The sequence below is a fragment of the Pieris napi genome, chromosome 2 (assembly GCF_905475465.1).
Source record: "Pieris napi chromosome 2, ilPieNapi1.2, whole genome shotgun sequence".
NCBI lineage: Eukaryota > Metazoa > Arthropoda > Insecta > Lepidoptera > Pieridae > Pieris > Pieris napi.
The window spans coordinates 1,303,814-1,320,959 of NC_062235.1; the positions used below are offsets into that span (position 1 = coordinate 1,303,814).

The following is a 17,146-nucleotide window of genomic DNA, read 5'->3' on the forward strand; positions in this document are numbered from 1 at the left end:
TATTACTCTGAACAGTATAATTACCTGTAAATTCTCCTTCAGTGATAATATTATCAGTGCGCTTAATAATTTTAGCCCTTTCACCGGTAACGACTTTGAAATCATCTGTTATTGAGCGCTCAGTTGTAAAATCACCCTCGGGTCTTAAATTGTCAACTGGCCTCTTCTGCTGTGGCCTCTCTGCTGGTTGCCATTTTTCTTTTTCAGGTGAAGTAAATTCCCCTTCAGGTTTAAGGTTATCCTCTGGTTTTTTTTGATGAGGACGATCGGCTGGACGCCATTCTTCAGGCTTCCTGTTTTCGAAGTCTCCTTCTGGTTTTAGATTATCTTCTGGTTTTTTAGGCAGCTGCCGTTCTGCTGGTTGCCATTTTTCTTTTATAGGTGTAGTAAATTCACCCTCGGGCCTTAAATTATCTTCGGGTTTCTTTTGTTTAGGTCGATCAGCTGGTTGCCATTCATCAGGTCTACGTTTTTCGAATTCTCCCTCTGGATGCAAGTTGTCTTCGGGCTTTGTAGGTTTTTGGCGCTCAGCCGGACGCCAAACTTCTTTTTCGGGTGTAGTGAATTTACCTTCTGGTCTGAGATTGTCTTCCGGACGACGTGTAGGAGCTCGATCACCGGGACTCCATTTTTCAGGGCGCCTTTTTTCGAAATCGCCTTCAGGTTTCAAGTTGTCTTCTGGCCTCTTGACTGGAGCTCTATCACCTGGTTTCCACTCTTCTGGCTTTCTACCTTCAAATTCACCCTCTGGGAATAAATTGTCTTCGGGTTTTTTGGGTTTCTGACGTTCTGCTGGTCGCCAAAGTTCTTTTTCTGGCGTTGTAAAGTCTCCTTCCGGTCTTAAATTATCTTCAGGTCTACGAGTTGGAGCTCTATCACCGGGGCGCCATTCTTCAGGCCGCCTCTTCTCGAATTCACCTTCAGGTTTTAAATTATCTTCAGGGCGTTTAATTGGAGCTCTGTCTCCGGGTTGCCATTTCTCTGGTTTTCTATCCTCGAAGTCGCCTTCTGGTTTTAAATTATCTTTAGGCCGTCTCACTGGAGCCCTGTCTCCAGGACGCCAATCTTCAGGTTCACGCTTTTCAAATTCTCCCTCAGGGAACAAATTATCTTCTGGCTTTTTAGGTTTTTGACGTTCTGCTGGGCGCCAAGGTTCCTTTTCAGGTGAGGTGAACTCGCCTTCTGGTCTTAGGTTGTCTTCTGGACGACGCATAGGAGCTCTATCTCCAGGACTCCATTTTTCAGGTTGTCTCTTCTCGAAATCACCTTCCGGTTTTAAATTATCTTCAGGTCGTTTCATTGGAGCTCTATCTCCAGGTTGCCATTTTTCAGGTTTTCTATTCTCAAAATCTCCTTCTGGTTTTAAGTTATCTTCGGGCCGCTTTACTGGAGCCCTTTCTCCGGGACGCCAATCTTCAGGTTTACGCTTTTCAAATTCTCCCTCCGGGTATAAATTGTCTTCTGGCCTTATAGGTTTTGGACGCTCAGCCGGACGCCATGACTCTTTTTCAGGTGTAGTAAATTCACCTTCAGGTCGAAGGTTATCTTCCGGACGACGCGTTGGAGCTCGATCTCCAGGACTCCATTTATCAGGGTGTCTTTTTTCAAAATCACCTTCCGGCTTCAAATTATCTTCTGGCCTCTTGACTGGAGCTCTATCACCTGGTCTCCATACCTCTGGCTTTCTACCTTCAAATTCACCCTCTGGGAACAAATTGTCCTCGGGTTTTTTGGGTTTCTGACGTTCAGCTGGCCGCCAAGTTTCTTTTTCAGGTGTTGTGAAGTCACCTTCAGGTCTCAGATTATCTTCAGGACGACGTGTTGGAGCCCTATCTCCTGGTCGCCATTCTTCTGGCCGTCTCTTCTCGAAATCACCTTCCGGTTTTAAATTATCTTCAGGTCGTTTCATTGGAGCTCTATCTCCAGGTTGCCATTTTTCAGGTTGTCTATCTTCAAAATCACCTTCTGTCTTTAAATTATCTTGTGGTCGACGTATTGGTGCTCTGTCACCAGGCTGCCATTCGTGTGGCTTTCTCTTTTCAAACTCTCCTTCTGGTCTCAGATTGTCTTCAGGACGTTTAACTGGAGCACGATCTCCTGGATACCACTCATCTGGCTTACGTTTTTCGAAATCACCTTCAGGTCGTAAATTGTCTTCTGGCTTTGTAGGGCGTTGTCGTTCTGCAGGCCTCCATTGTTCCTTTTCAGGTGTAGAAAATTCACCCTCAGGTTTCAAGTTGTCTTCTGGCTTTGTTGGCTTACGCCGTTCGATGGGCTGCCATTGAGGACGTTCCGGCTCTTGAAAATCACCTTCAAGATATAAATGATCTTCGTGATGAACGGCTGTTGTTCGACTGACATGTTTCTCGTCATAATCCTGTTTGTACGCGGAAACCACGCTCGTAGTATGCTCCACATCGAACAATGGCTCCGGGACATCATTGTGTGGGCAACGGTGGCGCCTGAAAAATTAGCTTGTATTGTAAATTTTTGTAAGCAATATTAATTTATAGCATCAGTACTACTACTCTACTTAAACGTTCTAAGAAAATATTGACCAGAACTCAAGAGGTCGTAGCTTTTGGGCATTATCCACGGACACACAAAGTGACATATTTTTACACACTTTTATTTAAATTTTTGCTAAGGATCGCCACAAGACGAGGTTCATTTCGTATTTCATTTCGGTTAAGATTTTTCATTCGGTAATAAAAATTGATAAAAACAATGATTCAACCATAGTAAAGTACCATCCCTTAAATACACATTTCACATAAAATGAAAGCAAACAGTATACAGTAATTGTCGACTATTACCTTTTTCTTCGATACGGATGAAGATACAAAGGAAAACGTCGTAGAATAGGTATTGGCGGTAAAGTTAACAATTTAGCCATCACACGGCGCATTCATTGCGCTAACTACATTTTACAGAAACACATTGAGTGAAACTAAGTCGATCTATCCTCAAATTTGACATTTACCAATTAACAACAATATCGTACGAGTGCGACGTTTCAACGCGCCAGGAAAACTGCCGTATCGAACGCATCAGACTGTTAATGCGAGACCTAAATACCGATTTTGTGATATAGTATCGACCAAAATTATAAATGCTTTAAGCCTTCATAAAGTTTAACATTATTGTAAAGTTATCTATTGCCGATAGTTTTAAAAGTTATTTAAAAATATATAAACAAAAGCAGCTCGTTCTATCGTACTTAGATATTTCAGTCACAACTCCTTTCAATAAAAATTAATTACATGACATCGTTTAGAACAAGATACAAAACAAAATCAAAGGTCCCGGCTGAATTCTATTGTATTAGGTTCTTAATAACAACGTCATCGTCTGTTACGACTATCGGTTTTTACGACCAAATATGAGTAGTCCCTTCGATGTCGTTATAACAGATTTTGACTGTAATTGCATTTTACTTGAATCGAATAGTGACAGGGAACAAAATTTAGTTTTATATAATCAAGAGTATCAAAATATCTACTCTTTGATACCGATACTAACTGTTCTAATCATAACAAAAATTCGTAACCATAGCAACGGCTGCCGACCCCATAAAAACGAAGATAATTCCGACGATTGAGGCGAAGTTTTCATACAAATTCAACAAATACTACTGCATCTGTTTATTATTTAACTAGTTCTATAGTAGGTTAAAATTTGCATGAGTTCTGAGCTTGTAATCAAGTAAATTATATTATAGTAGTCATTCATTTTAAGTGCGAGGGTATTCACACCAGTCCCGATTTAGCTCTGACTTAGTCATTTCTTGAAATCCATCTCACAGACATAATTGCCTATAATAAGTAATCAACATGCAAAGGGGAAAGCTGTATTTAGATTTGCGTAAACTGACACCGAACACTCCCCACATAAAAGGAGTTAAAAAACATACGTGTCGAAATGTACCTGTTTTGTTTTTTGAGGCGGTCAAAAAGACACGTCCAGGTTGAATTGTAGATTATACAAAAAATAACTACTGTTATGATCGTTATTGAAATTTGAATATAGAATATAGAAATAAAACCCGACAGGGAAATTCCTTCACAAATAGCGATTATTATAATATGGAAAGTTTAGAAGATGCAAATAATATTACAAGTACATAACACGTTGTAAAGGGATGATGTAAAATTCTCTCGGAAGCCGTAAAACTCATCACATTATCCAATTTTTCTGTAACTTGTGCAGTTTTTATGTTATCGTTTAGAAGGTAAATTCATTTATGTACGTAGTAAATACAAAGTTCTAATAGAATATTTCAATAAATAGATACTGTTATTATCTAATCACTGCATATTGGTAAAACAAAAGCGTATTTCTGTTCGCGATAAACTTAAAACTGTTTTTTTTTTGTATTTTATAGATCTCATTTGTAGACATATGTTGTACTACGCGTGCTAAGCTACGTGTTGGTACTTCTGGAATTTTCATGAAACTACAATCTCAAATTTAAAACATATTATAATCAATGTAATTTGTGCGTTGGCTTTTCTGACTGATTGAAACGGTAATTTAAATGACATCATACTACCCTATGGGTACACAGTATCTTCTATTAAAAGAAATCTAAGGCCTAATTATTATAATTAAACGACTTCAAAAGACCCGAAGCAGGGGCTTACAATTAACATACATTAATTAACATTTAAATCTCTTAGATACAAGACCAATCAATACAAATTAATAATATTGTTATCTAATACTTATTGGTTGTTTTTAATCCAAAAAACGATGCTACGAAATTAAGGAATACAGATAAAATTAGTAAACCATAGATTTAACCATAAAGCATAGAAATACATTCCCCTTCTTTTGGTTCTATGGTCAGTTTATTTCTAAGTAACTATACTTTTATTACTAACAATGCTTTTAATTAATAAAACTGTTCGATTATTAAGTAAGACGAATAACTTTTTCTTGATGAGCAATAAATTAATGCTATTATTAGAGATGAGACGTGCTAAGATAAAGTAAATGCAATGTCACGACCTGTGAGATCAATTCTACAAATAAGCATTAAGGACAAAACAAGAAAACACGAGATAGGTCATTCGGCGAGGGTGTGAGTAGGCGACCGTGACACAAATTCTGAATTCTCAATAAAACCTCAGTAAGAAATTACGCATACATCCATAAATGTCTTAACAAAAGTCTATGTTCCAAAAATATAGATTACAGAGTTTGATGAATTTTAAAACGGTCAATTCGTCATAGATATTTATATGAATCTTCGTGCCCCTAGACATATTGCCTTGTTTAGGCGCAATGTCAAAAGAAGGATTGTGTGGAAAATCTTACTAAAAAACAATCAACGAAATAATAATTTTAAATGACAAATAACAGGAATAAGACGCCTAAAGAGAAGTAAACCTTTTGAGTTAATAAACCTAGTGTAGTGATAAGTGCAAGTGCGGTATCTCGGACACACGAACATAGTGTCAAAACATTATAGAATAGACTGTTAATGAACATTACCTTAGTTTAAGCTATTCATTAGTATTGTAGAAAATTAAGTAAACATAATATTACTTATGAGTAGTGTTGGCCTAGTGGCTTTAGCGTGCGACTCTCATCCCTGAGGTCGTAGGTTCGATCTTTTGTTCTTTGTGCGCATTTAACATTCTCTCGAACGGTGAAGGAAAACATCGTGAGGAAACCGGCTTGCCTTAGACCCAAAAAGTCAACGGCGTGCGTCAGGCACAGAAGGCTGATCACCTACTTGCCTATTATTACCAAATGATAATTTTTATTCAATATTACTTATTAGCCATAATTATTGTATAGGCTAGATTGTTATTCATTTAAAGTCGCACTCTTTTTTGCGAACTGTAGGAAAACAAATGACAAATTGTAATCTAACAACAATATTATATTCAATTTCCCTTTTATGTTAATTGTCGCAATCAACTGGACCCTCTCGAGATTTCCAGATGTAACATGAACCATGCTTTCACAAGATGCAGACATGACTCACTTGGTCACAAACGATTACTATATTGGGATGGTTACTCAACTCTGCTGATGAGTAACAAACTAAGACAATTTATGTATGTTTTGATAACTTGTACTTGTGAGATGTAATTAATGGCATAGACATTGATAAGAATAAAATAGTTTGATTAGGCTGAAAAGTTTGAAGTTGAAGCTGACGCTTGAAGGGCCCTATTACCCTTCAAGCGTCAGCTTCAACGGCCGGCAACGCACTTGCGAGCCCTCTGACAATGAGAGTATGGGCGTTACGTCAGTTAAGCCGTTTAAGTATAATTAGACTTTAAATTTAATTTAATGAAAGACAATAAGTAGGGACCATAGTGTGATGTCATTTGAATTACCGTTCATTTAGTTGTTTTTTCCATATAAGTCAGACAAAGGCCGGCAACGCACTTTCGAGCCTTTTGGCTGCCCCTGTTATTATAAAAACGAATACATGATTATCTTAACGCACTGATAAAACCAAAAAATAATTACCAAATATTAATAAAAACAATAATACAATAAAAAATTGGTTCCCAACTACCTTTGAAACGTCAAGTTCAAAGTAATCAACGCCCGGAAACAATTTTTATTTTGCGCAATTCAAGAACATTGAATAAAAAAGTTTTGCCTAAAGATTTGAGCGTCAGACACCATATGGTGGGTGACCTTTGTGTATAGCTGATTGATAAATGTGTTCAAACTCCTACACTTAAATTCTAGTATGCTTCATATAGAATAAGGAAAATGGCTGTTCACTTTTATAGAAAAAAGTAACAATATATTTAAATGCCTGTTTTACCATATAGAAAAAAACATTTATCACGTACTCGCTAAAGACTTCGTTTATATAATTGTGCATATATAATTTTTTGTCGTACAAAAACATATAAAAACTGAATGTTAATGCACTCGTAAAAATTGATAACGTTACTTTTATATTCAAAAGCATACTTTAGTATTTAAAATTGGTTTTTTGTATGATAGCTCCCCATTTACTGCATAAATCCTTATTTTTTTTAGTACGAGGCGCCCAAAACGGATACCCATTTTAGTGGGTGCCTTAGAGGGAATAAAAAGTTCGTTATTAAGTTATAAACGTTTTTGCAGCTCCTGCGAGCATAAATAAATTCAAAAGTCAAAAATCCTTTATACATATAGGTAACACAATGTACACTTATGAACGGCAAAAAAGAAATATACATTAAATGCTTCTAATTTTACATTTACTGCCAGTTCTCAAATCAAGGGCATAAAACGGAAGAGAAGAACTGGCAATATATAAACTGGCAAAAAATTCACATGTATGCATTTAAATAAGTAAGACACAATTGTAAGTTTTATAAGTCCTGAGCCATTTTTGGTCTGCGAACAACTTTCCTTATAAAGAGTATTGAGGTCGAGAGTTTTTTAAGCCTTATATGATAATGGGGTCTTGAGAGTTGCTACTCAGAATCGAGTTTCTCGAATCAATTTGTATTTATAAATGGATTATTTGGAGAAATTGAGCACAGATTATTGGAGATAAAATCGGCGCCGGTATTCTATAACTTTAATGAGTGAGTACCACGCGAAAAGACACTCAAACACTTAAAGAGAAAATCAATTATAACAACATCGAAGGGACTACTCATATTTGGTCATAAAAACCGATATTCATAACAGCCGATGACGTTGTTATTAACCTAATACAATAGAATTCAGCCGGGACCTTTGAATTTAGTCAATATAACTGTATATAGAAAGAACCAATGGGAAGAAGGAGAAGAAAGCTCCCCAAAAGGTGGATAGAAGAAATAGAAGCGGTAGCAGGAAGCGAATGGAGAAAGAAAGACAGAGGCAGTTGGAAAAAGCTGGAGGAGACCTTTACCCGTGAAAGGGTTTTCGATCGGCACGGAAGGAAGCTAGGAGATAAGGTAAACAAGAAAAATATGTATTCTATTTTTGTAATGATTAGATATAAACGGGTTTTTATTCTTAATTATAAAACCAAGTCATGAAACACTAAATAAATTGCTCTAGCTCCACAATTTTCCATTTAAAAAGTTATATTAATTCTCTGTGAACTTAGTAGTGTGAGACAAGACAAAGACTGTGAAACTATCTAGAGATAACTTAAGAAAGTAGGTGAAATACCAGCTGATCTTAGATAATGCGCGATTATAACGCTTCATTTAATCTAGACTATAATAATTCTTTGATCACCAGAAACATTGTTTCCTCGAAAGTCGAATCCAGGATTTTAGTTATTACTATTACTAGCTAGCATTGAACACCTTTAAATTAATGCTTGATTAATATCATACATTTTTTAACCTCAATTAGTTAATGAATGATTTAGAGAAAGCTAGAGCTGTTAAGACTTCTTAGCTTCGACTTAACATCCACAGCAGATTTCTGAATCTGTTTCATGATCATTTGTCAATCTAATAGGCAGATAAATGATTAGCCTGTGTCCGACACACGCCGTCGACTTAATGGGTTTAAGGCAAGCCGCTTTCCTCACGGTGTTTTCCTTCACCGTTCGAGCGAATGTTATATACGCACATAGAAAGTCCATTGGTGCACAGCCGGGGATCGAACCTACGACCTCAGGGATTAGAGTCGCACACTGATACAACTAGGCCAACACTGGTCATAGCTATATTATATATTTTTGTAATGTGATGATGTAGTGGTAAAATAATAATAGATTTGACTATGATGATATGATTGATAATGTAATGTTTTATGTAACTAGGTACTATGTAAAATTCATAACATTTTAGCACCATATTCTTGAAAATAAATAGTTATTATTATTACTATCTATAACCAAAGCTAAATTATAAAAAACTGTTATGACGTCAAATATAGAACGTAAAGTAAATGACCTTTTGTTTCCTATGAATCTAAGGCGACCCAAATCTTTACTAACACATAATTTATAACTCACGCAGTAGAGAACATCAATCCACGACATGGGGGAGACAACAAATTGACACTGGAGAAGACTGTCTGACAGAGGTCACTAAGGCAAACAGACACTACTTAGTATAATAAAAAATATATAGTTAGTCTAATATCTCTATATATATATAAAATTCTCGTGTCACAATGTTCGTTCCCATACTCCTCCGAAACGGCTCGACCGATTCTTATGAATTGTTTTGTGCATAATCAGTAAAGTCTGAGAATCGGCTACTATCTATATTTCAAAGCCCTAAGTGATAAGGACATTTTTTGGACAAATTGATTTTTTATGATACAACATAAAAATACATACAACCCCTAAATTTCACCCCTCTACAATTAACCCAATAGGGGGTAATAAGTTTTATTTATGAAATACATAAACTTATGACTTGAACTTGGTTTATATAGAGAAAAATTCACAGAACAATCTAAAAAGTTTTCATTCCCGACAACCGAACAGTCTCTGGGGTATCATAGCAAAATATTCCATGTTGGTTATGTACTAAAAAGGTAGTCTAAGTAAAATCACATTAAGGAGAAACGAAGTTCGCGGGGCAGCTAGTAACTAAATAAAAATCATCAAACAACGACTCTGAGTAAAAGTTATAAAAGAAATAATTCGAAAGTCAAAAATTGAATGACGTAATTGTATCCTGCGTTGGTTCTTGCAAGTAAACATGTAAGAAACAAGTTTGCGAGGACGTGGGCCCGAGCGGTGAGATCACCGCCGCGAATAGCTCCAGTGAGGTCGAAGCCTGCGCGTCTTTCTAATTGCCATACAAAATGTTAAACTCAAGTGTTTTTATATAACTACAAAGCCACGTTATGGCAACTGTCGAACACAGGGAGAATCTGGTTATGCCAATAAACCTGTACTATTTAGAAAATTATACGGCAATAAAGACCTATTTAGCAAAACATTTAAAGATCTAAAGCAATGTTTCTAGTGGGGCGATGATTGGTAATGGTAAATCAAAAATATCCTAAAATTGTTTGTAATTTGAATTTCAGTTTTCCATTATATGTTTTGAAAAGTTACTAGCTGTGTCCTATAAACGTGTAAATATAAAAGAGTGAGTAGGAGTTAAGTGAACTATTCATTGTGTTGAACATAGGGGGGGAATAAGAATTTTAGATAGGCTGGAGGTGGGGCACAAAAAAGCTTGTTAAACACTGATCTAGAGCCTTGAAAAAAAAAATATTTGATTGAATGTGATGACGTAATTATGAGATAATGATGTAATATGTAATTCAAAATATTACGACTTTTAAGACGAACATCAAGACTGTGTGAATGACAGAATATGGAAACAAAAGCATATTTGTTGCATATACTTAAGAGCGTACCAATAACTAAGGCCTTCTTAAAAGACCGGCAACGCACTCGCGAGTCTTCTGGCATTGAGAGTTTCTATTGACAGTATTACTTAACATCGGATGAGCCCGTTTGTTTGTTCTATAAAAAAAATAACTACCATAAACGTGAAAATGTATTATTGTATAATTTCAATGTTTCAATTTTTTTGTTTTGTTGATGTTAAGTGTACCGCCGCCCATCGACAGTCACATGGCCAGGAGGCTCGCGAGTGCGTTGCTGGTCTTTTAAGAAATTGTACTTTTTATATTTTAAGATTTTCCTGTTTAAACTATAAATGTTCGTGGTATATATACTAGTTACCCATTGAGCTAAAAAACCTTAAATAACCATAAAATAACAATCTGCGCAAACTGTTTTTATATGTAACTATATATAATTCCTGTTTATTGTCCAGATTGGTAAGGTCAAGACGTATTCAATTGAGGAATTGTGGGCGAGAGCGTCCAATTTACTTATTATGCTATTACTCCAACAACTTTGATCATATAGAACTCGTTAAATACAACGAACTTTATTACTCCCTGGTACATGTATATTACCGCATCCGCCTAATTAACATCATTATATCGCTCTATATATTAGTGATTGTTGTTATATGACCCGTATTGTTCCTTAGTGAGAGTAAAGAGACTAACGAAAAAAAAACTTCTTCAACGAGGTTGTTCGGACGTCAAGGCAGAATACAAAATACCATCGTATCACCTCGACGTCCGTCGTTCCATTAAGCGTTTTTAAGGCAATTTTTGCCGCACCACCTCTTTGTGGAACCAGCCCACTGAAGTATTTACGAACCAATTCGACTTAGGGTCCTTCAAAAGCGTAACAATTCTTAAAAAGTCGGCAACGCACTCGCGAGCCTTTTGGCAATGTGAGTGTACAAACGGCGGTATCGGTTTGCCTCCTATTACATAAAAAAGAGTTATCATGTATATGTCGCAATACTGTCACTTGTTCTTATTCATTTGTTTCAACTTTTTGAAACTTCCTTTTTTAGGAATCAGGGTTTCGAATGTGTAGTAAAATTAGGGTTGCCTGGAAGAAATCGCTTGTTAGCGATAAGGCCGCCCGTTGCCTTATAACTTTTGTAACCTGTTTTTTTATTTTGGTTATGTGTATGTTTTTGAATAAGGTAATAAAGTATTAATAAATAAAAATAAAATAATAAAGCAACACAGAGAACTAAATTAATTGTTGAATTCGAACCATTCGAAAACTATTTCAATAGTTATAAAATATGTAGGGGGTTCTCACGACTCTCATCCCTGAGTCTCATCCACGCCAATGGAGTTTCTTTCTATGTACGAACATTTGAACGGTGAAGGAAAACATCGTGAGGAAACCGGCTTGTTTAAACCCACAAAGTCGACGTCGTGTCAGGCACAGGCTGATCACCTACTTGCCTATGAGATTGACAAATGATCATGAAACAGATACAAAAATCTGAGACCCAGACCTAAAGAGGTTGTAGTGCCACTGATTTATTCATTATTTTTAAAGTATGTAAACCAAAATGAAAGTGAGTACCAATCGCATATCGAAATATATTTGCTATTTAAAACCCGCGTACCGTATTAATTCACACTTATTTCCATACAATAACATGTATGTCGGAACGTTCTGGGAACGGATCGTGATGATAATCACGAAATCCAATGACGTCAGATGTGAAAACTTCTTTACATATATTAAAGTATAATTTATATGTCAATGACATATATGTTTATTTTCTTTATAACGTCTGTTATATGTGCATTATATTTTATATAAGAATAATAAATATTTATTACTTATATACAACAAAACAAAACACTGCGACAGATGAACGGTGCGCCGTGGTTGACACGGAATGCTCTCCATAAATATTTCGTAGTTACAACTGTCGAGGAAGTATTTAAAAGATCAACCGAATAATACCAAAGAAGACTTCAGCAAACCTAGCTTCGGGCCTCTTGGAAACGGCGGACTGCGTGTTTCGGCTGAGAAGTACTTGCCATAGTTTAATAGTTTGCAAGGAGGGAGAAAAATTGGATTTGCATTCCCTAAATGCCTCAAAATCATCTAATCAAAGTCATAAAAATATTATAAAATCCAAGAGGCTGATTGCAGATGGGAGAAGAAAAAAATACCTACAAGTGCATGAGGCTCGTTTTGAGTTGTATTGACGATAAATTAAATATAAAAACTATATAAGCCATAGATAATAGACGTCTTATATATAACTTATGTGAAAGCATTAAGAAGTCATTAAGTATCCCCCTTCTTATATAAAAACAAGGAATATTCCTTGTTCCTTTCTGTCAAATTGTGTTTTCGATGAAAAGGGACAAATGATGGGAAGAAGTAATAAGTAGTATTTATGAATAATTGAATTCCATGTTTTGTCCTCTAGTGCTATTCAGAAAATAAATATTACCATTATTTTATTTTATTAATAGTAGATACGTTTATAAGACTAGCTATATTGATTTATGAATAAAAGGGTTATGTGGTTATTATTTATGAACGTAGGTAATACATATAAAAAGTTTAATTAAATGTTTGGTCTTATTTAGCAAATAAATATTCCCAGGTCTGCCACAGGGACCAAACTTTTAAAATTTGTTTTAATTTTCTTGTTATTAATTTTAAACTAGTTTTATTATTACTATGTTGATTAATAAAAGTAAATACTGTATATTTGTTTATCATTTTAGGTTTAAATAAACGATAATTCCCATTATTTTATTTTATTAATAGTACGTTTATAAATAAGTCTTTAATTATATAAATTTATACGAATTTCTCAATGACTATGGTGTTTTAGCTACAGACATGAAATACAGATTCCTCATTTCGCAAAATTAATTATGCTTCCGACAATTTAATAATAAAATTTACCCTGATTTTAAAACAAAAAAGCATCGTAAACCTCCTCGTGTTGAAGAAATTAAAAATAGCTTTAGATTTCGGCCAAAACCTGACTGGTACAGCCTGCAGCGTTTGCAAGTTAACTAAGTTAGAATATAAAACAGGCTATCAAACTTGTCCAATCATTTCGCACTAAAACGTGTTCAGAATGCCCCACAGGTAGTCTGATCGGCGATTGAAGTCACGTCTCTCCACCTTGTAATTTAATTATTTATTACAATTACACGCATAGCTTACAACAATCAAAACGGTTTATGACAGAACTATTATATTATAATATTCTTAACGTACATAGTATAATAATAATGTATAATTAAAAATTAATAAATAGGAAATGAAAACAAATTCCTCCTCAAAGTGTCGGAGAGTTTCTTGCGAACTGGCAAGTAACTCTCTTTCTTGCCCTTCTTGCTTGCGAACTGGTAGTAAATGTAAATTTATAATCAATTTAACATCTTTTCTGTCGACGTTCATATGTGTACTTGGTTAACTATATAAAGTTATTTTGAGTTTGAGTTAAGAATTTAGTAAATACTGTAAATGTGTGTTGGAAATAAGTGTTGTATTTTGTGTTTAAATTTTTTGACGTACGAAGCTACAAGATAATGAATCTAGTTTATTTATTTACACTTCGTTGCAAATAAAAGAAACACAATACATAAAAATTATAAGGGATGCAACCGGCGGCCTTATCGCTAATAAGCGATCTCTTCCAGGCAACCCTAGTTAAAGAGAAAAACTAAAAAAAAAGAAACATGATGCGTGCGAGAAGTGCAGAACCAAATGTTATATAAAATATATATATTATATAGAACCTAGTTTCTTCTTGTTACGGAAATTGTGTTTTAGTTTAAATCAATAATATGTATTATAAAGCTAATAATCCCAGAATCATTACGTTAATTTATTAAAATTATTTATAGACTGTGAATCTGTTTGGTAGCAATCGACTGATTTCATATAAAACCTTACTAAATTAACTATTATAACTGTGAATATTAATTTAAGTACATCCTACACTTTAAGGAAAGTTATACATAAGTCATAGTTTTGTAACCGAACTCAATATTTTAAGCTTATAATATGCCCACGTAAAGCATATAATATATATTTATTTTATGTAGGCCATTTGGCCTGGCATTATAAGTTTATACCTGTAGCCACCTACACTTAAATTATATACACTTAGAAAATACTTCCTACACAGTAATGTCACTGGGTTATTAATAAATGTTCGCTTTTTAGTTTTAAAACTAACTTAGATACAAACAAAGATAATGCACAAACAGTTCATTTCAATAATAAAATGAATTAGGAAAATTGGTAATATTTGGAGTTGGATGTTTTCGTTTTGAGTTTTATTACTATCTATTTAATAGATAGTGTTTATAGAATAATTATGTAGGTTTTTTGTTACTTTATTCAGTTATTTGCGCCATTTTTCATGGCGCGTCATATACCGCAACGATAAAACTCAAAACGAAAACATCAAACTCCAAGTACATATTTCCAATCTTCGTTATTCATTAGATTATTTAAACGAAATGTTTGTGCATTATCTTTGTTTGTATCTAAGTTAGTTTTCAAACTAAAAAGTGAACATTTATTAATAACCTACTTCCAGACATGTAGAACATAGATCGGAAAAAGTCTAGGCTACAGACTACCTTCATGTATTTTATGAAAGTCTGGAACTTTTCTAATACCATGTATTGATTGTGTCCATTGATACGATATTGAGGACAGTCGTGTCGTCTACATACTATATAAAATAATACCGATGTATATATCAACATATGACTCTTTTAGTAGTATGAGTACGGCTAGTACAATTTCACTTGCTTCGTCTGAAAGCATCTATGAATATATGACAACTAAGTCACAATTATTTCTAAAAATACAAAAGACATCAAATGTTTCGATAGGAACAGTTTTTATTTGAAAATTCAATGGTCGTTTTTTAGTATTTTTGTTTCCCACCCTTTAAACCTTCCCTGAACTTCCACAAATATTTCAAGATCATAATCGGTCCAGCCATTCTTGATTTTTAGGGACACGAACAGCAATTCATTTTTATATAATAAACAGTGGCGCTACAACCTTTTTAGGTCTGGGCCTCAGATTTCTGTATCTGTTTCATGATCATTTGTTAATCTAATAGGCAGGTAAGTGACTTTTTGTGTCTAAGGCAAGCTGGTTTCCTCACGATGTTTTCCTTCACCGTTCGAGCGAATTTTTTAATGCGCACATAGGCAGAAAGTCCATTGGTGCTCAGCCGGGGATCGAACCTACGATCTCAGGTATGAGAGTCGCACTCTGAAGCCGCTAGGCCATCTGCTTTTTATATATATATAGATTACAGAAAATTCCACTTTATTATATTTACCAACAAATTGTTGATTATTCGACGCTATTTAATGGTTCTTGTGGCGTTTTGTTCGCTTCGAAAACCTCAAAGAGGTATGTGGCAATGTTACACTGTGTGCACATGTTAATCTTTTGTTACGATCAGCTATTGTGTCGAGTCGGCAGGTGAATTAGGTATACCTAGCGGGTTTTATAATTTAAAGTTAATATGTCAGGAGGCCTTGTATTTCTCCAAACCATAAATTAAAGACCCAATTTGATGTCCCTAGCTCGTGTCACTTTGCCATTAATCTAATGTAATTGACAATGGACGCTTGGACAAGAAAGGCTTGAATTTTACCTTAAGATTTATTGTTGAAATACTTGGAAGACAATTTGACATATTAAAATAACGCCGTTTTTAAAGACAATATAAATACGTACTAAGTTTTAATAGTTACTTATTATATTAGCTCTTCAGAAGTGTTTAATTGCAAGCCTAGATATGTATGTATTTTAAGAAATAAATTAGGCTATCCTAAGTAATTTAAGTCTAAATTACTGATTAGTAAGGTAGGCTAAATCGTAATGTTAAATGATGTACAGAGAAAATTTATAAAAATAAAAATAGGATCAAGTTTGCTACGGTAGGAATGAAAAATATGGTTATTTATGTCACTGAATCAGGCCGATTTTAACTCACACGCTTCAGTTACACACACACACGCACATTTTCTCTGTACATATTATTGTTTAGTCTATAACCATTTAATTGGTGTTTTGATTAAAAAAATACTTTCGTTTATGTTTTTAAATAAAACTATTTTAACTTGCGCATATATCATATACTCGTTATCAACTTCAATATATACGAACTCCTTTTAAAACCGGTTTTAGCGATATCAAACTTTAGTTACTCTAATTTAAACTGCCTTAAAATTCGCTGTTTTTATATATTAACCGAATATATTATACAGTTGACATGTACGGTCTTTATAACTCATAAACGAATGTGATTTTAATTTATTCTTAGAATACGAATTCACGAAAGCAATTTCAAGGTTATCCTCTGTTTTGTTTTTATCTGCTGTTAAAAGAAAACAAAGATATGCATTTCGTAATGTAATACAGCTTTGACAGTCCGTGGTCAGAGTTTATCTGTGGCGGATAAATATAGGTAACCTATCATAGAATTTCTGTCTAAGAATAAAATTTTAATCTTTGTTTATCTAAGCATAACTATAGCATCAACGTATTTTATTTATATAGTTAGAAAAATGGCTGCATGAGTAGCTTGTCTATTGGAAAGCATTTTATTTAACTTTTTTTCTCTAGTTAAAAATGTACGTAAGACAAGTTGCTATGCTCTACACACTTAAGCCGGGCGGAATGTTCACACTGTTCAAGAGTAGAAAATGTTTTTTGATGTCTTTTTTTTAATAAATTTTAGTCGCACCAAATCCTTAGCAAACCAAGGCACGAAAACAAAATGTTGTTTCATATTCTAACTAGTACATTTTCAATCATAAGAAAAATGATAAAGCAGTTATTTCATTTGAATTAAAC

General features: G+C 34.5%; 1 protein-coding gene across 6 annotated transcripts in view; it reads right to left on the reverse strand.

Annotated features, from left to right (window-relative positions):
* LOC125055947 (titin) overlaps positions 1-17,146 on the reverse strand; it is a 31,759-nt gene that overhangs the window by 7,051 nt on the left and 7,562 nt on the right. For 5 of the 6 annotated variants that reach the window (XM_047658749.1, XM_047658731.1, XM_047658721.1 and 2 more), the window contains exon 3: positions 25-2,462. In XM_047658749.1, the coding sequence (XP_047514705.1) occupies positions 25-2,462 (2,438 nt within the window). Of the gene's footprint in view, positions 1-24; positions 2,463-2,816; positions 2,937-17,146 lie in introns of those variants that run through there. The other variant, XM_047658758.1, reaches the window with a different exon arrangement.